At 42.1% G+C, this 22,362-nt stretch overlaps 1 protein-coding gene across 1 annotated transcript in view; it reads right to left on the reverse strand.

Moving 5' to 3' along the window:
• FBF1 (Fas binding factor 1) overlaps positions 1 to 22,152 on the reverse strand; it is a 43,778-nt gene extending 21,626 nt beyond the window's left edge. Inside the window, exons 1-12 of the mRNA XM_018572458.1 lie at positions 22,114 to 22,152; positions 20,097 to 20,124; positions 18,882 to 18,923; positions 17,219 to 17,312; positions 17,079 to 17,130; positions 15,319 to 15,369; positions 13,296 to 13,425; positions 9,501 to 9,584; positions 6,340 to 6,468; positions 3,314 to 3,464; positions 1,887 to 2,020; positions 1,705 to 1,801 (exon numbers count right to left, since the gene is read on the reverse strand). Coding sequence (XP_018427960.1) covers positions 1,705 to 1,801; positions 1,887 to 2,020; positions 3,314 to 3,464; positions 6,340 to 6,468; positions 9,501 to 9,584; positions 13,296 to 13,425; positions 15,319 to 15,369; positions 17,079 to 17,130; positions 17,219 to 17,312; positions 18,882 to 18,923; positions 20,097 to 20,124; positions 22,114 to 22,152 — 1,031 coding nt within the window. The remainder of the gene's footprint in view (positions 1 to 1,704; positions 1,802 to 1,886; positions 2,021 to 3,313; positions 3,465 to 6,339; positions 6,469 to 9,500; positions 9,585 to 13,295; positions 13,426 to 15,318; positions 15,370 to 17,078; positions 17,131 to 17,218; positions 17,313 to 18,881; positions 18,924 to 20,096; positions 20,125 to 22,113) is intronic.
• Positions 22,153 to 22,362: the final 210 nt, after the last annotated feature.

Raw genomic sequence — 22,362 nt, forward strand, 5'->3', positions numbered from 1 at the left:
TGCAAAACTGTCACTGAAACATCCCCTACACGCCTCTTTGTGATGTGTAGCCCCGTACTCATGGCAAATTGTTTAATAAAGTTATTAAAGCTGAACTCCAGCCTTACCTTCAGTCCTGCACAGTTGTACAGCCGCCTCTCCTGGACTGAATTAGCTTTCTCTGATTTTGCTACACACCAAGCTTCTCACCATGTGCATTAGAAGCTGCAGCAGAGTCTGCCTCATTTCCTGGCTGGAGGACATCCAGCATCAACTACCACTAGCCCAACTGTACCTGGCCTGCCCCTTTCAATGTATTGTATTGTAGTTCTTTAAATCATGGAGGCTCAGCATCACATGTAGGTATTACACAGGGCAGTCTACATGCAGTCTGCCTAGGCACATCTACCTCTCCGAACTGACACTGTATACTCCACTGCTTGCATAAGGGCTGAGAGCTCTCCAGAGGAGTACTGAGGAAGGTACTGTGATGTTATCAGTGAGCTATGCCCCCTCACCAGCCACGAGGAGCCTGCATTGCAAAGAGAAGAAAAGAGATGCAGTGATGACATCATTGGGTCAGATGTCATTGGACTGATCTTCACTCCTACCCCTAGCTTGAAAAAGAGGTTGTATCCTCGAAACGCGTTGCCATTGCCCTACCTCATACTGAGCCACTAATCAACATAACCAGCATCTACCTTCCCACTCTGCTTGTGCTTCTTGTGACCTTCTGTGAGCTGGCTCCCTTCTCACTGAGCATTGACACCACTGCATCCTGTGAGCTACCTGAAGCTCTCCAGTCCACCAGATTCCCTGCTGGCCAGTTACCACTCTGCTTGGACACTCTCAGTTTGAACATCGCTGCAAATGGGCACTGTAATGCTCTCCTTCCTGAGGCCTGGCTGAGGTTCTACATACCTACTACTGCCACTGTATCCTGCTGACAGCACCTGAAGTTACAGCTCTCCATAAGATTACAGACCACCAGATGAGTGCCTCAGCAGTATTGATGGTCTTTTCCTCCCCAAGACATACCAGTGTGAGTGCATTTCTTCTCTTACTCCTATTTCCAATACTGTCACAGTTTCCCACGTACGGTGTACTGGTCGTCATTTGTGTTTTATTGCCAGATAAGCTGCCTTCTCCATTGAATATGTAATTCTACCTCTGGACACTGACGGAGTCGTCTTCACGGACAATTTGTTGTTTTGAGCTTTTACACCAGCACCCTGTGTGCCATTTAATTTTTCTGTCATATTTTCATATCCCCCATTTATTGTGCTAGGTGGTGGTGCTCTTGTGTTTTATCTCTTTCTTACAGTTACCACACAGTATACCTGTACCTGCTTACTTGGAGCCGCACACCAGGGCCATAGCTAACATGAGGCGAGTGCTTCACTCGCATCACCCCCTCGCCCCTGTTGCCATGGCGAGCCAACACAGCCGGGGCTTGGCAGGGGAAAGAGGAGCGGCACAGGCTCCAGCTTCTCCTCGGATCCCCGCTGCTCTCCCCGTCTGTATAGGCAGAGGCAGCGCGGGGATCCAATGAGAAATGGAGTGCTGAAGCTGGCCCGGGGGGAGTCTTGGGGGGGTCCCTCCTCTTTTCTGTTCTTGCCTCGGGAACAAAATGACCTAGCTACGGCTCTGGCGCACACCACTAGCTACACTACCTGTCCCCTTCCATCTGAGTGCGCTTGAGACTTTCTACGGTATTTATAGTACCTGACTGATGAACGGCGAGATGGGCGTCCTTCAGGGCTCATGGCTATTGTGGGTTGGTAGGAACCAAAAGCAAAGTCTTCATCGCTCAGTGGATTCTCTTTTTCTGTCAAATATAAAGCCCTAATTACACTCTGTTCTAGTGCATCATATAACAACAAAAACAAAAAAGGAGCATGGCTCACCTGGCATATTCTGGTACTTGGGATCCAATTTGAATTCTTTTTTGTCACCAGTGGCAGGCCTCTCCAGCAGCTTAGGTGAAGTTCCCCTTCCTAATAGTTCATCCAGTTTGGATCGTGCAGGCTTCAGAATAGAGCTGGGAAATTTAAAAAAATCCTATTTTACTGCCTAACACAATCAAACCAGAGCTCGAGCCTATCCCCCCCACCACCACTTCTTGTTCTCCCAATTCGCTCCACAAAGCCATTTTTATTCATTTAAATTGCTGTATATGTACTTTTAATCTTGCAGGCTTTTAACCAGACTGATGACATGTCAGGCTATCCTTCTACTCCAGGAGCAGAGAGCCCTTGCATATAGACTGAGAGACACTCGCATAATGAAGTGCGAGTACTGCTCAGTCCAGGAGTACTGTGAGCTTAGGATGCATGATGACGCACCCACAGAGGGTGTGTCAGTGACAGCTTGGGCTCACAGGAAGTAGGTTAGATTGTACTGGCTTCCATTCAATTCGGAACAGGACCAGCAGACAGATGCAGAGGGTATCTCTGGCACAAAGAGAGGGCACGTTGTCCTTTACAATACCAGCATTTAAAGCAGTAGTAAACTGCTACGTAAAGGGTGGGGTTTCCCCCTTTTCACAAGAGTAACAGTGTGCATGCACACAGGAGTTACATCCTCCCCGGCTGGTGGAGAGAGGAAGATTTTTTTTTGGGTGGAAGAGCCTTTGCATGTCTCTTCTGACAAAAATCCCTAACTCTAGAAATGTTTATTTGCGTCACATTACTTCAGCTTTAATGGAATGCACTTTAAAAAAAACTTCATATTGGTAGAAATACACAAAAGATCAATTGTCAGCCATAAAAAGGCAATTAGGAGATGAGTACAAAATCAAAAATTTTCTCTGCATTAAGTATGGAAAACTATGCATGTTCTCAGGTTTAGAATTTACAGATCTGCAGTATTTAAAAAATATAAACGTGTGCCCCCACCCATCTTCAGAGAAACCATCTCTGCACACCAGATACCCAAGCAGGTACCTTATAGCAATAGGACCATGACAACACAGGCCCCCTTCTATATTTTAGGCTATAGAGAAATAATAAAGTAGTAATTACCTAAGATGTTTTAATTTCCTCTGTTGCATTACTCACCTCACCTGCTTTTAAAGACACTACATAATCTGAACCCCGAACCCATCAATTTGCTAAATAGTGTTCCAGATCAAAAATGCAGACAGCATTCTGATGGCTGCCTGGCATTCCTGCACTGGAGCACTGTTCACATGCAGTATTGGCCTCTGCGTCTTCTAACTGTTGAGTTTATTTAAACAAGAAAATGTGCATCAGGGGAAACTACGCCAGTGTTTGAAGGCTTAGTCCTTTTTTTGGTCCTGCATTTCTAATGTATGACTTCCCCTTATTCTTACCTTTCTACTGTCCGAGAACTTTGTGGTCCATCACCAAATCCCAAAGCATCCATGAGATCATCTGCATCCTCTTCAAAGTTCAGATCATCCTTCTTTCGAGTCACTGGGTGAGGTCTGGCTTGGGTTCTTGTTGGGCTAATGACTGGCGGGTCTGCATAATGTCATTCAAAACACAAGAAAGAATGACAAATATTGCCAAATAACACCCATCATTAGAATTATATATACTAAAAAAAAATAAAAAAAAATCTATCTGTATCCATCGATAGATAGATAGATAGATACACACACACACACATATATACACACACACACTGAGTGGCCAGATTATTATGACCACCGCATCAGTACTTCGTTGGGCCACCTTTTTCCTTCAATACTGCGGCGATTCTTCTTGGCATTGACTCCACGAGATGTTGAAAGGTGATGCGAAGAATCTGACACCATGCCTGATGAGTAGCACTGTCCAGTTCTGTGAGATTTGATGGTTGTGGAACCAGCTGCCTGATGGCTCTTTCAACTTCGTTCCAACAAATGCTTAATTGGATTGAGATCTGGTGATTGTGGGGGCCACCTAAGCAAGGTAAAGCCTCCCTCATGTTCTTGAAACCAGTACTGCACAATACGAGCACTGTGGCATGGCGCATTGTCTTGTTGGAAGAAGCCATCTCCATTGGGATACGCCATCAACATGATAGGATGAACTTGATCAGCAACGATACTTTGGCATGTTGTGCTATTCAGACGTTGTTCCACACATATTAACCACTTCAAGACCAGGTGTTTAGACCCCTTTCCTGGCAAGATCTGGCCCTCTAGCAACTTCAGTGTGAAATCATAGCTAAATTTGCCTACAAACGTCAGGTGGTCATAATAATCTGGCCACTCAGTGTTGTCAAAAGAACAGACACTTGCATCTCCTGAATCATCAATCATTAAAGGTTTATATAAAATCAACACGATGTAGTGATGTTCAGATACCATTGCCGATACTTGGCATTTTCACGAGGGTTGCAGCTGGGACCTGGCTCTTGGGCTCCACCACTGTCCTGAAATCATTAGTCTGTATTGTTTTAGAAAAACTGTCACATGACAATAAACAAAAATGTATCAGTACTTGTATCTGTGAGTACTCGGACAAGTATCAGTACTTGTACTTTGGGAAATATGGTATCGGTGCATCTCTTTATATATATTTATAACAACAAAAATAATGCATTACAATGGGGATGCACAAATCCCAGGAGCTCTGTATGCTCCTTAATAATGACAGCTGCCTCCTAAATTTTTCTCTAGTCTAGTCCTGGAGCTGGAAAAGTATCTGTACTTGTACCAAGTAGAGTATTTGATATCTGAACTAGACATGTGCACTGCCAAAAAATTTGTTTCGTTTCGTTTTAAATTCGGATTTGTGTTATTTCGTTTTTCGGGATTCGGGTGTGAAAGTTACATAGTTACATAGTATTTGAGGTTGAATAAAGACATTAGTCCATCAAGTCCAACCTATTAGGATCTCATTCTAGGAGTACCCGTACCCCTGTATATTACGGTCCCTTAAGAAATCGTCCAAAAGTTTCTTGAACAATTCCACATTATTTGCTGAGTCAATTCGGATTCGTCAATTCGGATTCGGAATTCGGACGAAATTCGGTAGCGGTAGGTCGAACGTTCGTTTCGTTTTCTGTTCTTATTAGTTTCTTATTAGTTTCTTATTCGTTCGTTCGTGACATTTGAGGGGGGAAAAATATTTTTCTCCTTCTCTAATGTCACTTTGCTCCAACGAACGAAACGAATAAGAAACGAATAAGAACAGAAAACGAAACGAACGTTCGTACTAACGCTACCGAATTTCAGAAATGGAAATTCGGATTCGTTTGCATTCGTTATGTCTGTAATTCGGAATTCGGATACATCCGAATGTCCGAATTTCCGAAAATTCGTCCGAATTTCGATTCGGAACGAAACGAATCGCACATGTCTAATCTGAACATCCCTTAACAAGTCCATGTTGCAAACCTTACCTAAACACTGCCCTCTAACGTGTTTCACCTAGAGAACTCTATGATGAAGCCCTGGTGAGTGAAACATTTAGAGGGTGGCGTATAGTTGGGGATCGCAACACGGACTTGTTTGGAATATTTTATTTTACAATAAATCTTTGCCGAGTGATGATAATGGAAATGTGACCATCTGTTCTTTTACAGAGCTTTTGGATCTGAGATGAGCTGGCATGGTCAGCACCCGACGTTCCAAATGTTGTCTGGAATTTGAAATAAGAGTTTTGGAGTGGTTATCCTGCTAACTAGGAAGTTTATGTTCTTAAATTTGTAATATGAAGAAAAAAAAAGGATTTATAGTTATTCACACACAACATGTTAGGCAGTTCGACAAGTGCTGCAGTTCTCATATGCTACCAACAAACATGCTGTTATTAGAAGATAGCAAGTTGACAGAGGGGTGAGCTGCCCGTTTTTAAATTGCTGCCATTTCCCGCTCGCTCATTAGTCTACTGCTTCTACTTTCACTGTCCAGTCACACGCTTACTTGCAGAGTTTTTCCTTTCCAAAAATAATTATTCTTTGTCTATTAAGGGACACATACAAATATTTTTTCTACTAGTGTCCTAAGAGGATGGAGGAAAAGGTCGCCAGTTGTGCCACAAAGACCTGTGAGTACAAACAGACATACATATCCCTTGGCAGGTAAACGAGCCCCTATACAGGCATTTCCTTTGTGTATTTTCCCTAGCGTTCAACTTTAATATGTGTCAGAGAGTCAATATTGGCTATGCTTATCTTTCTGTATCAGTCTTTTCATTTATTTCCTACATTTAAACAGAAAAAGTCACTTTGGAAATCTTTTGCTTTTATATTGTCATTTTGCATTATCCTTATGCGTTATCACAGAGGCAGATAAACAGGAAATCATTCCTAGGGAAATTACATGCAACAGGCAGATAGAAAAAGGTTTCCTAAACAGGGTTTGGTAGTTCCCCTGCTACGTTATTAATTCTGCAAATTCCTTACCGTTGGTCTTTGCTGATACAGGTTCCGTTTTTACTGGGGTAGATTCGGATTTGGCACGTGCAGCTTTTGACTTCTTATGAAGTCCAGTATCTTCATCAGACAAAAGACCTTCAAATGGGTCATTTAGAGCTTTAATCCAAAAAAAGAGAACATACATAAAAAACAAAACAAAACGACAAATTATATGAACCCATGAAAGAACAGTGATGGAATTACCACCCTATCAACTCAAATGATTAGCACATCATCACTGTGCTTTGCACTGTCATACTAAATAGATCTGCATGTGTCCTTAGATACACATAGCGTAGATGAATCTGTTGCACTTTTTCCATCTGACCATAGAAACTCTGCAGATAATCTATAGGTGTATGGCCAGCTTTAGTGTAACTAAGGCTCATAATTCTTTAATTCATTGTAAATCATATGAATAAAATATGCATTTAAAAGATACTATCTCACAATAAATGTTCAAATCGGTTAGTTTTGGTACTAGCATTGCAAAGGTGCTTCTTTTTGATACAGTACAGGGAGGATTTAGTCCCAATAGTGTATTTCCACATTCACCGCCAAATTGGGATTACACCTATTTTGTATTTTTTACATGTTCCCATTCACATAGCATAAGGTGGATTAGGGTTTCTTGTCTTCTTAAGGGTTAACATGTCTACTTGCTTCTCCTTTTTAATGTTAGTAGGGGTATGTTCATTATAATTTGTATAGTAGATTTGAACAGTGCCTGTACTAACAAAGGTTTAAAGGATTACAACCCTAGCTTGTATGTTAATGAGAGAAACAGAATCCTCAAATTTCTTTGTATAAGGACAGATCACTGTATTCAGAAAAACCGGCATTCAGCCATTTTGCCTGCTGCAACAAAACATCTAAAAGTCTAAAAAGGTAAAGATTTTGTTTTCTTTTATATTTTTCATTTTGCTGTGTGAATGGGAACACATAACATACATATATTGATGTTTTCTCAAATGTTACTGTAAAAGTGGAAATACACTTTAAACTTAGGGGGGAAAAAAAGTGAGTGTTAAATTTAAGGTGATGTAAGCATTATGGTTGAAGGGTAGCCTTGGGGTTAGGTTAAAGTGAACCGATACTTGGCAAAGTAATAGGTTTAGTGTACAAGAAGAAGTCTCAACAACACTGATCAACGGGCAGCGGAACAAGTGGATGGTACTGTAATCCTGCTGATGCTGCCCTCCTATAAAGCAAACCTGCTACTATGCGGGTTCACATTAAAGCGGACTATAACTTTGCTATATTATAGGGAATTATTAGAAATGTTAATTGTGCCAAAGCATTCCTCTAAAAAATTGTTTTACTTTTGTCATAAATTCCTCCAGAAGAAAAGTAGAGCTCGTCCTGACATATGACTCTGCCTTCAAGCCCGTTTCCGTGCAGACCAAATATCTACTCTTGCAGTTTACTTTTCACAGTTTACATTTTGGCATAAATTCCCCTAGAAGAGAAGCTGAGTGCGTCCTCACATATGAATGTGCCTTCACGCCCATTCCTGTCCTGTTTAGCCGCGATTCAAGCTTGCTCAATGCAAGCATTTGCGCAATATCGTGCGATTCGCGCAAAATGCAAATCGCGTGTGTCGCGCAATTTGCGAACCGCTCAATGTGAACGGGGCCTTAGGATGGCTGGCATCATCACGCATAATGCTGGTCCCATAGACCAGCATTAGATGTGAGGGTGCCAAGGGACATTCCACCAGCCCGGAGGGGAAGAGAGAGAGGTAAGCAATGAGCAGGAATCAGGTAAGTAAAGTTGCTTTACTCCAGTCCCCTGGGCATTAAGGAGCAGTTAATCAGCTGTCTGGAGATTTAATTCTCCAAGCTGTATATCTGCAGTGTGGGATCTAATGGACTGTATGTCTGTAGCTGTTCTCAGTAGATCCGAAATGAGATCTGGTGATGTCACTACTGTGCTGCTCACTGTTCTCCTTACTGGAGAGAAAGCTGTAGTGTAATGATCTCCCCATTTATGTGCTTTCTAAACCTCTCCTGCTGCTTTGTTATTCCCCAATCAGTCATTAGATGACCAGTCATCAAGGGGGTCCCTCTAACCAGAGAAAACAATGCCATGGTTTGGGGAAAAGACCTGGTGCAGTGAGACCACAATCAACAATGGTCAATAGTCTTTTGTTTTTAAAACTCTTGCCCAGACAACTTTAACAAGGCAATAAGGATGGCACCACTGATAACAAATGTATCATTCAATGTACTGTATCATTAAACGTGTTCCTGTATGATAACTCATGAACAAATAGCTGCACTGACAGTTTTCAATTTGCCTTATTAGCCTGTCCCAGTATTAACTGGCTGGATGCATCCCTAAACCTGAAAATTCATTACAGACCTGATAACCCATTATAAGGGCTCTCTAACTTGGATTGTAGGTTTCTGGAAGTTGAACTAGGACAGGGGCGCCCACAATTTTTCAAATGACGAGCTCAATGATATCTACCAACGAAAAAACACCTGCGTTCAGGGGCGTGGCGGTGCATTGAAGTCAATGGCACCGCAGCCAGGCCCCTCACCCACAGTGCGATCGCCTGCACCCGGAACCCAGGCACATTAGTGCCTGCGTTCCGGTCCAGTGCTATCTGCAAAAATGCTGCAAGCACTATTTTTGCAGATCACACTGGACCGGAATGCAGGCACTAATGTGCCTGCGTTCCGGGTGCGCGCGATCAAACTGTGGGCGGGGGACATGGCTGCGTTGCAACTCTACGCCCCCTCCCGCCCCTGAACGCATTCCAGTGCGTTCTAGAGGTGCCGGCGTCCTATCCTCCCGCAGTGCTCATGTGTCCGACGTTGCACATGGGAAGAGGTGTCCCGCCCCTTTCCGTCTGTGCCATCTGACACATTCAGCCGGCAGCCGCATGAGCAGCACGGGAGCATAGCAGTAGCCAGCTCCTTTTGCACACGTGGCAAGAAAAAAAAAAGTGCCCCCCAAACAGGCGTGTGACCCCAATTTTTATTTTAATATTTTTTCAAAAATATAGGAATGTCTTACGTAATAAAGTATCTGCGTCCTGGGCATCCTCTGACCAGCAATAAAAAGCAGAGGGGAAAGTCAAATTAAGAACTCAGTTATCTCATTACTATATTCAGCACACACATCTGGATGCATTTACTTACCATCAAAGGAAAATTTCTTATATGGTCTGGCTGGGCCTGCGGGGGCAGACTGTGGCTTCTTCTCACTCTCAGGAGCAAAGTTTGCTGCCATATAGGAAAAGTTATGGTATGACGTTAAGGGGCACTAAGAATTTCTTCTACATTGGTTACATAACATCAAACTCATCATGTGAACAATAAAAGCTAATATATAATGTGCAGTACTACACTGTTAAAGCTATATTGCCATAAGAAAAACAAGATCTAAACCAACTGCTACTGCCTAGCCAAATAAAGGCAAGGCAAATTAGTCTAAGTGAGCTACTAAGTCTCTTTACTTATATTTAGAGCCTGTCACCAGGCAAACAAAAAAATTGTACCCGTGCTGTGGGGTTTCTGGAACTATTTGGGGCTAGAAGATATTCAAACTATAAGGCCAATACATATTACTCTACATAATGTAACACGGGCATCTAGGAAGCCATCTTTGTTATGTCTATTCTATCAGTATACAGGCAGTCCCCGGGTTACATACAAGATAGGGACTGTAGGTTTGTACTCAAGTTGAATTTGTGTGTAAGTTGGAACAGGTAAATTTTTTAAGTGCAACTCCAGCCAAAACATTTCTTTTTCGTTTTGGATAGCATAGGGAAGGGTCACGTTTGTTTTGCTGTCTGTTCCCGTTGTTCAGAAGATTATAATATAATTTAAAAAAACTTTTATATAAAATGACACACCAAAAAAAGTTTTTCTATTTTTAATTTTATTTTATAAACTTTGTTTTTTATTTGCATTTTTATTTAACTTTTTTTATCTATTTTTTTTTTTTTTACTTTAAAAGGAGAACTATGAGATGAGTGATTTCCACTCACCTCATAGTTCTAGCCGACCTGTGACAATGAGACTGTCACAGGTCGGCTCAGTAGATCGGGAGGTGAGCGAACACATACCGGGTTCGCTCACCTCTCGATCCTGTCACGGCTCTCTGCCGTGACAGGAGGAGGGGCTGGATTCCCCTCTCCCCGCACCGATATGCCAGCGCTGACTGGCGGAACGGACGGGGAGGGGGCGGGTACAGCTGGCTCTGCCTCTAGATAGGCAGAGCCAGCTGTCACTCACGCAGCTGGGCGGATCTCGACGTTGGGATCCGCTACGGCGTCTCAGTATACCGCGAGCTGTAGCTCGCGGTATACTGAGCTAAGGGTAACAGGAGGATGCTAGTTTGTGTCCTCCCGTTACCCTAAGGAGAACTATGGGGGAAAACACTGACCCCATAGTTCTCCTTTAATGCTGGGAGCAATAGCCAGCCTGTTATTTGATATTTCAAATTGCAATAAACAATAGCAGGCTGGCTATTGCATCTGCCCACTGCCAATCAGAAGAGGAGGGTACTGAAGGAGAAAGTTCTCTATCAGGTCCTCTCATGCTGATTGATAGCAGGCAGTGGCCGGGTGCAATAGCCAGCCTGCTATTGGTTATTGCATTTTACAATATCCAATAGCGGGCTGGATATGGCTCCCAGCCTGCAGATAAAGAGGAGGCAGGGGGGCGGGGCAGAGAAGCAGTGGTCGGACAGGGGGAGTTGACGGACCGCTCCCCCTGTCCGACCGCTGACGGCCGGGACAGCAGCAGAGGTACGGGGGACAGTGGAGGAATGCAGCGGTCTGTGTCCCCGCCAACACAGACAGGGAGAGCAGCGGGGATTTGAAGGGACACAGGCCGCTGCAGCCACAGTTCTCCCAAATGTACCGGCAGCTGGAGGCTGTCGGTACATTTAAGAGAACTGTGGACCTCGGTTCGTAAGTACGGGTTGTCCGTAAGTCGGACGTCTGTAAGTCGGTGATGTACCGGCTGCTGGAAGCTGACGGTACATTTAAGAGAACTGTGGACCTTGGTTCTTAAGTACGGGTTGTCCGCAAGTCGGGACTGCCTGTATAAGATGAATTTGAGTTTATGGTTTCTGGACAAAGACTATCAGCGATTCTCAGAGCCTTAGCACATACATTCCCAGGTTGTAAATTGTGGGGGTACCAGACAAACACCACGAGATAAGGACTAACCATGGTACCAGACTGTGTTAGACTGAGATTGATGGAATTGCCATGTCTCAAACTTAAAGAACAAAGAGGCTACCATGATATTTTTTTATTGTTTCATCATAAGTAAAAGAGCTTACTAGGTTTCCCCCTGCACCGAAAATGTTAAGTGATTGTTTTTGTCTAAAGCAGTAAAGTAGATTTGCTTCCCTGAACTTCCCCATTCCCCCAGCAGTCGGAGCTCTCCTCTCCTTCCCCTCTGCTCCAGCCGGTGGAATGTTTCTCGCCGTTCCATGTCTAATGCAAGTCTTTACAACATGCAGTAGACGTGATGATGTCAGCAGTCCTTAGACCACCACAGTCCAGTGGAGAAGAGGCTGCAGGGACCAGTCTAGCAGTGCTGAGGGAGCCATCGCGAGTGGGGATCAGGTAAGGAAATCTGCTTTACTCCAACCATTTTTTTTAATTTGCCCGGAGATGGCCTTTAATAGTCTACTAAAATCACACCTGTGGCACTTCACATTCTAACCAAAACCACCATCCCTGTGCGTAAATACTCTTTTTATAAAGATAATGTTTCTTGGTTTTTGCATATAAACAAGTAATCAACAAATTGACAATAATCTGTTACATCTAACCACCTTACAGTTGTTACCTCTTATCATTGCTGTTGTCAGAAACAATTGAATTTTATAAGAGTATACATTCTAGGTTTTGATAATACAGTCTTAAAAAAACAGTTAAATAAACAGGGGCATATGCAAATTAAATGAAAGCAACTCAGGAACAGAGGAAGTGGAAGCAAGCCATGGGCCCCATATACCATCAAACTGTTCAGGGCACCATCTTTGATCATATGTGATTTTTATATAGGGGCAATGCATTGTCTATGACTTTCTTTCATGCTCCCAAAGAAGGGGGTAAGGGTTACTTCCATACCAAAAGGATAGCATTCTAAGGAGACATATAGCATGTGAGGCGATTGGGAGTCTTCTAAAGATGGCCAGTAGGCAAATTATGGGGTTACAATTATTTGGCCATTTCAAGAAAGGCGGTGATACCGGACCAAAATTCATGAATATGTACACACGACCAATAGGAGTGAAACAAATCTGCTCGGTTGCCACATTCCTTAAAAGCATAACAGAGACGGTCTAAAACCTAGAACATGAAGAGAAGCTGGGGTGCGATATATTCAGTAGTAGACTTTATCTGTATGATTTTATGTTTGGAAGATATGAGGGAAGACACGCAAGTGTCCTCAATCTCCAACCAATTCTCCATTGTGAGCTGGGGATCATAGCCTGCCATTTTTGTTTTGCTTTCTGGAACTTAAGGGTCTCGGTGCAAATCAATTCTCATAAAAAGGTAGCTATTAATTTAGCAGATGTCTACTGACAGAGAAGTTTTTCTAGGGTTGGATGAGAAGGGACTAATTTGGTCATTACAAACTGAGTTTTGAGGGCAGGAAAACAGTACTTAGTGATACATCCAATGCTCGCTTTTCTGCCGTCTATAGTCTAGAATCTGATAGTGACAGCAGTCGTTATGCCAGGTACACAATTCTCTATTATCTGGTGGTATATCATGTTCAGACCACTAGTAACTATTGAAGAGGACAGATTTTCATGCTAGTTCAAGCTGCACATAAATACCCCACCTTGTGTCATTACAGGTTGTTTTAGGAAGCTGATTTAGCCAGGTTTGAAGATCATTGGTGTACATGTCAAGTACTGTGGATAAAATGGTAAACATATATGCTTCTGTGTTTGTGTTTTACCATTTTTAGTACCAGTCTTGTCTTGAGCTTTTGGGTTACTGGCAGTACTTCGGGTCATTCCAGAACCCTTTGGAGGAGCTGATTTTGGCTTCCTAGATCCAAGTATCTCTGCATCCATATCATCCAAGTCCTATCAATTAAAACAAACATATTTTCACATCGTTTTAATTGGAATGCATGGATATTATATTTCTTTTTTATTTATCAAGTATTAAAAAAGTTAATATGAAATATTGGATATGAATATTTCATGTTTATTACTCTGTTAGCAGGTGAGGAACATCAAACAAAACAGTAACTTCCTACAGACTAAAATCCTACCACAGTTGTGAAATAGACCAGCTACATGAGATTCCATACTGCTGCTGATTGATTTTGGGGGATAGACCTATCTCTCTCATTTCTAGCAGAGATAGGGTGCTCTGGCTTAGTCATCAAAACAAAGGCTGCTATAAATCATGCATGCAGCAGTGGACCATGGTACAGAGATCTAGCATGTTTTGCAAATGGAGTGTAATGGGTGCACCCACTACAAAAAAAGAAACATTTAAGCAAAATAAAGAAGTGGAATAACAGACGCTGTCATCTTCCCCATTCAGAGAAAGTGACAAAGTCTTCATACAGCACCACCAGGTATTTTGCAGTGGTAGCCACAGATGAAGGAGCACCGGTGGGTGTTAGAAAGGAGAGAGTCTAAAGTGACCTTGGGGTGGAATTTACCCATACACTGTCACTTGCCCGGAATGGGGAATTAGACAGTTAATTTACTAAAGTCAAATAGGTTGTTCACATTGTAAGGTAATTTGCACTTTGCAGGGAAATTGCTTACCATGTTCCTTGCTCCAGCAGGCTCCACCTTTGCAACTGGTCCCCCGAAGCCTCCTCTTTAAAGGGCCCATTCACACCACACCCAGATCATCTCCAGACCGGACCAGATTGTTTCCGGACCCAGAATGGATCCTAATGTATCCCTATGCTATTTCTAGGCCTCTGTTCACACCAGCGCAGTCCGTTCCAGACCAGACAAATACTGGTCGTCTTATTACGTCTGGTCTGCACTGGAACGTATAGAAACGCATATAAATGCATCAAAAACGCATACAAACGCACAGGAACGCACCTGTAAGACCATTTTAAGCACACAAAAAAACACTTCCCGAACGCAGCCAAACGCAATGCACTGCGTTCCAGATCTGGTCCGGAAAATGGTGTGAACCTGCCCTAAAGGAAATATAGCACCACTTCATATGTACCAAAAAGTGAAAGCACCATCTCACAACTGTTTTGATTGCTGGTTGTATTAGAGCATCATTACAGACTGTTATATTAAATAATTGTTGTTATTTTATGCATTTTTTTATGTTATGTACCTCCTAAGGTGGAGTAGGCCTTTTTATTTGTGTTACTTTTGAGTTCTGCCTGAAATTGTTTGTTTAAAGGAGACTTTTACGTTGCATGCAATGAAGCTGCATTTATTGCCAAATACTGATTAAAGACCAGTGACTTTCCTACAAGATGGATACACACACACACTGTATATTAATTAGAAGGCGGTGAATTATTGTGCACTAACATTCAGATAGGGATCAATGAGCGCTGCACTTCATATTTTTTTTTTTACCTTTTGTATTTGAAAGGGTTTACACATTGGGAGTGCTGGAAAGCTGTAGTTTAGAGAAAGAAGACTTGAGTGCAGAAGTACTATACTAAAATACTCCTCTCTAAGGTGTCCCCGGCAGTGGACGCACACTTACCTCCTCACATATAATGCAGGACTAATAGTCCTACATTATACATAATGATGCTGAGGGACTGCCCACAGCCCAGAGCAACAGAGGGATGAGGAGAGCGCTGGAGCCTGTCAGAGCGGGGAATACTGTAAGTAATACAGCATCTTCCTCTAACCCCTAAAGTTAACAAGCATTTAAATCTTGCAGTGCAGGGGGCTACACTGCAAGGGTTTTTTTTTATACCACCCAAGAAATTGACTTTAACATAACCGTAAAGTAATGTGCAGGGTTACCTTCAAGCTTTCCAGAAGAGCCTGTGGATCAGCATCTGAAACATCAGAATCCTGTTCAACGAAAAGAATGAATTATTTTCTAGGAAATGTACAGATGTTCCCAGCTTATAATACAAGAGCACAAAGCACCAACCATCATGTTTTTAAAACATGGCACTGAACTGAAAAACATGGTGGTACTTAGAAAAATGACATATTAGCTGCTCTTTATTCTCTGATACATAAAAGTAAGGACTATGGTGAAACAAACATTTCTGCTGGTATTGCAAGATGGACAAAGCCTTAGCTTTTGTGCCATAGTACAATTGCAAATCACGATGTACCAAGAACATTTGATTCTACTTGATGATTTTAGCCCTTTTAATATATAAAAGTAGGATTTGTGAACATAGAACACAACAGCTTACTGAATGAGAGCACAACCAATCTTCTATTGTTTCCCAGCCATACAGTATATGCAGCATCGAATTCCTTTAAAAAAAACTACCACACCATTAATTGCAATGTAGTAGCTCTTTAAGCAGAAGTATTTTGGTAGAGGAGACTTCATGGGGCATATTTATAAGGCAGTGAATGTGACTTTCACCAAACATTTACTGGTGGTGAATTAATCACTGTCATTTAGAACACATGCACCTAGCAGATTCAACTGCAGTATGTTTGGTGAATGTCAGATTAACTGGTTTTATAAATATGCCAAAAAATTGCAAATGTTTCTTAACGTCTAAAACTTTTAGCTTCCTGCAGAATCAGCTGGTCCCCTGAGCACTGGCCCCGATTTCCTATTGTAGGGGGGCTCCTTTCTTTTGCAGGGTCCTATGGAGCCACCCTTGCGTGTGCCTCCACAAACACACAGGCACAACAAGGCAAGACACTCCGCTTTTTCTTTGCTCCTCCCTCCAAGCTATTAGATTGACAGATGCTGGGGGCTGCTCTGTCCCTTACGATCATGAACTTGGCAGGAAGTTCAGGGATGCCGAGCTGAGAGAGCTGGGGGTCAGCTGTTCGGAAACATGATGACTACAAGTGCTTGGGCAAAGATTTTAAGAAATACTTTACTGGGCAATTTATATTTATTTAATATGGATTAATTATTGAAAACAATATTTAGAGTTTAATAGCACTTTAAATATCCATGTATTGATAAAGAAATAAATATAGAGCTGCAATATTATAGATCTCTTATTTCTCCCTGGAGTGCAGCTTTAAAAGCAACAGGGTTATTCACAAAAGGGTGAAGAGTTTGGAGGAAGCAGGAGAAGTGAACAACCTAGGACAACATAGCTTAACTGGAAAGTGAACTGATTTGGAAAATGTCTCCAAATCAGCTATGTTGTCCTAGATTGGTCACTTCTGCCTTCTGCAAACCCTTCACCCTTTTGTGAATAACCCTGTAAAGGATAGGATATCAAATTGTGAAAGCCAGAAGCAATGTAGAAAGCAGACAGCTGGCAAAAGTTTGCAGCCCAAATGCTTTAAATTAATTTGCAAATAAAATGTATTCATATTAATGTATATAATTTATAGACATGCATCACTCATCTATATTCTAGATAACAGTTTTGGACGGAGTTCTTTTGTTTTGTTTTCTTGGCCTAATTATAGCGAAATTACAGATTAAAGATCATCATATAAAGCTTTTCTGCACTACAAGATACAAAGAGTATGTTGCAGTCACATACCTACCTGGTCTATATAATTCAACAACAATAAAGCAGTGCTGTCACAACACCCTCCCTCCTGCCAACCATTATAATTACCTCGGCTGTTTCTTTTGCCATCTCTCTGAAAAAGTCGTCATTAAGCGTTGACCTGATGTAACATGAAAATAAAAGAATAGAAAAGCACATTTGTACTTCCAGAAAGAAAAGAAAGAGGTAAAGACTTAATAATATCTTACTTCTTAGTGGTGCTAGCAGAAAGTGCAGAGCGGGTTTTGTTGGCAGAAGCGGAGGTCCATGGGGAGGTCTTATGTGGCTTCGGTGGTGATGGATCTGTTTACAGACACCAGACAAATACGAGAAGTTGAAAAAGTGCTGAGCATTTCTACAGCTAGACACAATATGCAGCAAAGGAGATGGACAGAAAAGGTAACATTGGCACTTAGGTGGGTGATGTTATGAACTCCACGTCCCACACCAATTCAATCTTACCTAAACCCTAAAGCAAAAATACAATATATCGCAGCATATCAAACTGTAAATTTGGTTGCTGCATTTGTTTTCTTTTTTTCCTATATTTTCACTTGGTGATCCGATTGTAAGCCCTCAGGGGTAGGGGCCTCCTTACCATCTTATCTTGAATTGTATTGCGATTGTAATGTCTTCCTTATATTGTAAAGCGCTGTGCAAACTGTTGGCGCTATAGAAATCCTGTATAATAATAACAACCTGTGATTTTTTATTTTGTAACTTACTTTAACAGACAAAGCTGTCCAGCAATAGTTGCAGATAGAGTGTTCAGACAAACCAATTTACACCGATATGGGGGCTTACAATGGTCAGATTTTATTCATTTATGTAAAAAAAACCTTTATCCCAAAAGGAATAAAAAAACAAACAGTTGCTGTAATTGCTTGAAAAGTGTTAGCTGGAGTTTGGATTTAATTTGTTGGCCATGTACATGTAAATTTGATATAGCACCTGACACCACACTCTCCACAGGCTGGCAATGCTGCTTTCCAAGAGTGGATCAGTTGCTTTTCCACAGAGTGGAGCCACCCTAAATCCCTGTGTACACCTAGGTTTTATGTGAACGCGCAGTAAACTCGAAAAAACAACACACGTTCCCAGAATGCATCAATAACATGCAACGTGCTTGTGGTGCAAACACACAGTTTTTCCTGCACGTTTGCACACGTTATAAAGCGCACAAACAAGTGGGGGGTTTTGAGGTTTTTAAGTAATCATCAGTCCTAAAATGTGCAATTATCATGTGTACTAACATTTTTTTTTAATGGCTCTGGAAACAAAGGGGCTAAATCATCATGACTGATGTTAGGAGACCTGGGCCACTGTGTTTTGAGTAAAAGCAGTAGTATGGCTATCCAACATGCTATCCCGACACGCAGGGTGTTTAACCCTTGCTGCAGCACATTGCATGTAAAAAAAAGCAAAAGAACAAGCAGACTTATTACTGAATATGCAGCCTTTTACATTACGCAAATAAATAAATAAATTTCAGTTGGGTTTTAACTAGGGATGCACTGATATCAGTGCTGATACTGGGCATTTTCACGGAGTACGATGCCCCGATACTAAGTGCCGATACTTGCACTTTAAATTTTTAAAATAAAGTAGCTGCCTGCGGTACTGCATGTTCTGTGAACCGTGGCGCCTGCTCCTCCTTCCTGGGGAACCCCACTGCCCGCACCTGCCTGTGGGACCCTCCAGACCCTTGGTGCGGTCATGGGACATTGATGTAATAATGTCAATTCCCAAAATACATATTTTAAATTATAGCAAAGCTAAGAAAATAGGGTATATTTCATACAGTATTTGACATACATTTGGGTCATTTTAGGTCTCTATTATGCAACGGGTAGAAGCAAAATAATCACTCACCATCTTCACCAAGAAGATCACCAAGGACATCATCAATAGAATCTTTATAATAAATAAAAACAAGAACATGAAGTGTTTCAATGTTTAATGAGCAAGTCCAACGATATAAGTGTAAGTACGGGTGTCTTTTTTTTAAATTAGATTTTAGAGTAGGGAAGAGTTACAATACCTGCCCGTTTTTGTTGTTGTTGTGGTGTGCCTGTCTGGGACGGGATTTGAAAGGAAATCTCCCAGAGACAAAACAGGAAGTGAAAGGAAATGTTTACACAGTGAGGGGGTACACCTCTTAGACAGCTGTCCCAAGATTTCTCCCTGCCTCTTGTTCTGGTGACAAGTGTAAAGTTATGGTTTTTCCATTACTTCCTGTGTCTGTGACAACCATTACCAGGAGGGTGACTCCCCCCAAGGGCAAGGCATATATTTAAATAACAAAGTTTAAGTGGGTAAAACGGATTATGCTAAAGGAAAAGCAATGGGTTCCTTTACTCTCCCAACCAGCCACTGAAGTGGAGTCAAGGAAACGTAGGTGTATGCTGCTGGGGTGGTGGTGGAGATAAAATGATCCTTTTGCTTGGCTCTATATAGTAAAAGCACAGACTAACTTTACTTACACTACAGCATAAACACTGAGGAAGCAAATTTAGTTTTAAAAACGTAAATACAGAAAAGATTGACACATGACGTCGCTTTGTGGTGAAAATAAACAGGACACACATTACTTTTTTTTTTCCCCATCACACAGTTTTGCAGCACCACGCATTGCAAGATGCTGCAACACATGGCCACCAGGAGGTCTGTTGGGGGTGCCATTCAAATGAACAGTAATGCAAAGCACCTAGCACAGGGTACTGCACCTGTATTGTATTTAAAGGTTACCATCATGGCCCTCATTTCCTCAAGACTGTACATATTAAGTTCCTGTAGTCTCTTCTGGTATGTTTTATCCCACAGAACTGTTAACATTTTTGTTGCAGCTCTTTAGACTCGTTCTATTTTATAAATATTGTTTTTGTAAGTGCAGTCTTCAGAACTGGACACAATATTCTAAATGAAGTCAACCTAAATAAATACAAATCTTTACAGCGGAATCAGGACCTCCTTCCTCCCCACTGCCAGGCCATACTATTTCCTGGTTTTGCAATCATCTGAAAGAATAAACATTATAACTGTTTCAAACAGTTATAATGACAGAACAAACCTGCACCAAGAACTAACCTTTCAATCCTCTTTTATTTTTGGAAGCCTAAGATATAAAAAAAAAATAAAGTCAGCAATGTTTATTGAATACTAATGAACTGTTCATGGTCATGTGAGTTTAAAAGAATAAACAAAACAAAAAAAATCTCAATACAGTTCACCAGATAAAATGAGGGTTGGGAGAACCAGCCACGTGAAATTCAGCTTTACGCCCCATTGAGAACATATTCAGCTTTGGGGCTTTGGATTGTGCAACAAATTACGTCTGGAGTCAAATAATAATCTTTTAAGGTTGCATACAGTGTGTGTTTAAAGGCTAAATTTACATTTCAGATCATGTTTTGTCACACTGGTATTTAGGTTGCAACATTTGGGGGTTCACATTCCCAAACTCCCCCACCCTTACCTAAATTGCAGGGTTCTCTCTGCAGCATAACAGGCATCTTTTGAATGTGGCAGGGCTCCACTCGTGCAGACTCTTCCACCAGTCCCTGTCCATACTGAGGTGCAGATGTTCCATTTCAGGGATGTGAGTATGAATGGACTACAATTTCGGTGACATCCCTGCACTTGTACTCCATTGAGAACTACAAGTCCCTACAGTGGAGTACAAAAGCGGTGACATCACCACACTTGTAGATCATTCAAACTTCCTCCCATCCCTGCAACTTAAAGTTTGTACTTTGGTACAGACATGGACTAGGAGAAATATTCTGCTGGAGCCAGAGCATTGCATCCAATGCAAAAAATAATAAATGCAATTTTTTTCTTTTATAAATGTGTGTGCATTCAATTTATTTTTTGTTCATAAAAGGTGGACTACGCCTCTACAGCTGTCCCCACACTGCAAGGGTTAACTGCTCATTTTGGTCTAGGGGCACAAATAAAGAAAATATACTTGCCTGATCCCCAGTCTCCACCAAAGGATCGAGGATCAGGTGAGTGCATCTTCTTTATTATCATACAGGATTTATATAGCGCCAACAGTTTGCGCAGTGCTTTACAACACAAGGAAGACATTACAATTACAATACAAATTAAGACAAGAAGGCAGGTCCTGCCCGTGGGAGCTTACAATCTCCGTTCCCCCAGGCCAAAACAAGCAGTAACCCTTGCAGTGCCAGGGTTACTGCAATGGTTAATGTTTCAAAATCCAGGAGATCTTCTTTAAACTAGTGCTACATCGTTAGGTTGGCGCGTTCTGCTACAAATCACTCTCCATCCGCGTTTTGTAGATGAGCCATAGAGGCGATTGCAGAGCAATTGTCACTGGCCAGCTTAAGGCTAGGTGCAGATCTGAGAGATCCCGGGATGCGCGATCGTGTGCACACAGCGGTTGCCACACTGCCCCATTGATTTCAATGGGGTTACATCCACGCGGCAATCGCTGAAAAAAAGGTACATGTACCTTCTTTTGCAACCCACAACGCGCTGCTTTTTTAGCCGTGATCGTGTTCAATTGCACAAGCGGAAAAGTCCACCCAGCACGTCTGGGGTGCCATTTAGAAAATAATGGCTCCGTAGTCAGCTGTGGTGGGTGACCCCCAATGACCACCCGGCAAGCTGCGCAGTTTTGTGCACGATTGCCGCGTGGCCACGGATCATGCAGGTGTGATTCTAGCCTCAATCGCTGAGCGACTGTGCTACAAATCGCTGAGAGGTTAGCAAGTTTGTGATTTCAAAGAAATTAAATCACTTAAAAATTTCTGCAAAATAAAGTTACTCATCTAAGATGGCCCAGAAATGACTCCTCTATCACAATATAATAAGAGCAGGATATTCTATATACAAAGCTAATAGGAAGTAACACACCATGCTCCTGTTGTCTCCTCTTCATATGCGTCCTATATGGACGGACGGGGGGCCACAAAGGGCTCTAATAAATCACAGCAGTCACTGCAGCTTTCATTGCTGACGCCGGAAAGCGTCTCCCGTCACTATAGATACTGAGGGCTTTCCACTGTCACGTGACCCTGGGGCTGTATATTTATGAACGTGGGCTGAACACATTCTTTTCAACTGACATACTGCCTACTTCTTCCGGAGCCCGCACTTCCGGCTGAGACCGGGGCATTATGGGAAATGTAGTTCAGCGGCTTCAGCCCAGAGAGAGCTGAGCAATAGGGGAGATGTTTAGCTGTTTATTGGGTATAGGCGTATACACAAATGTTCCAAGGGATAGAAGGGTAAACCTGGCACGTATTTCTTTATGATGCACGTTATTTATATATGGAGTGTAGGAGGCAGTTACTGCTGAGCTCCAGGCAAATTTCATTAACATGCT

This window comes from Nanorana parkeri, unplaced genomic scaffold (genome assembly GCF_000935625.1).
Source record: "Nanorana parkeri isolate BGI_ZX_2015 unplaced genomic scaffold, ASM93562v1 scaffold2040, whole genome shotgun sequence".
In the NCBI taxonomy this organism is placed as follows: domain Eukaryota; kingdom Metazoa; phylum Chordata; class Amphibia; order Anura; family Dicroglossidae; genus Nanorana; species Nanorana parkeri.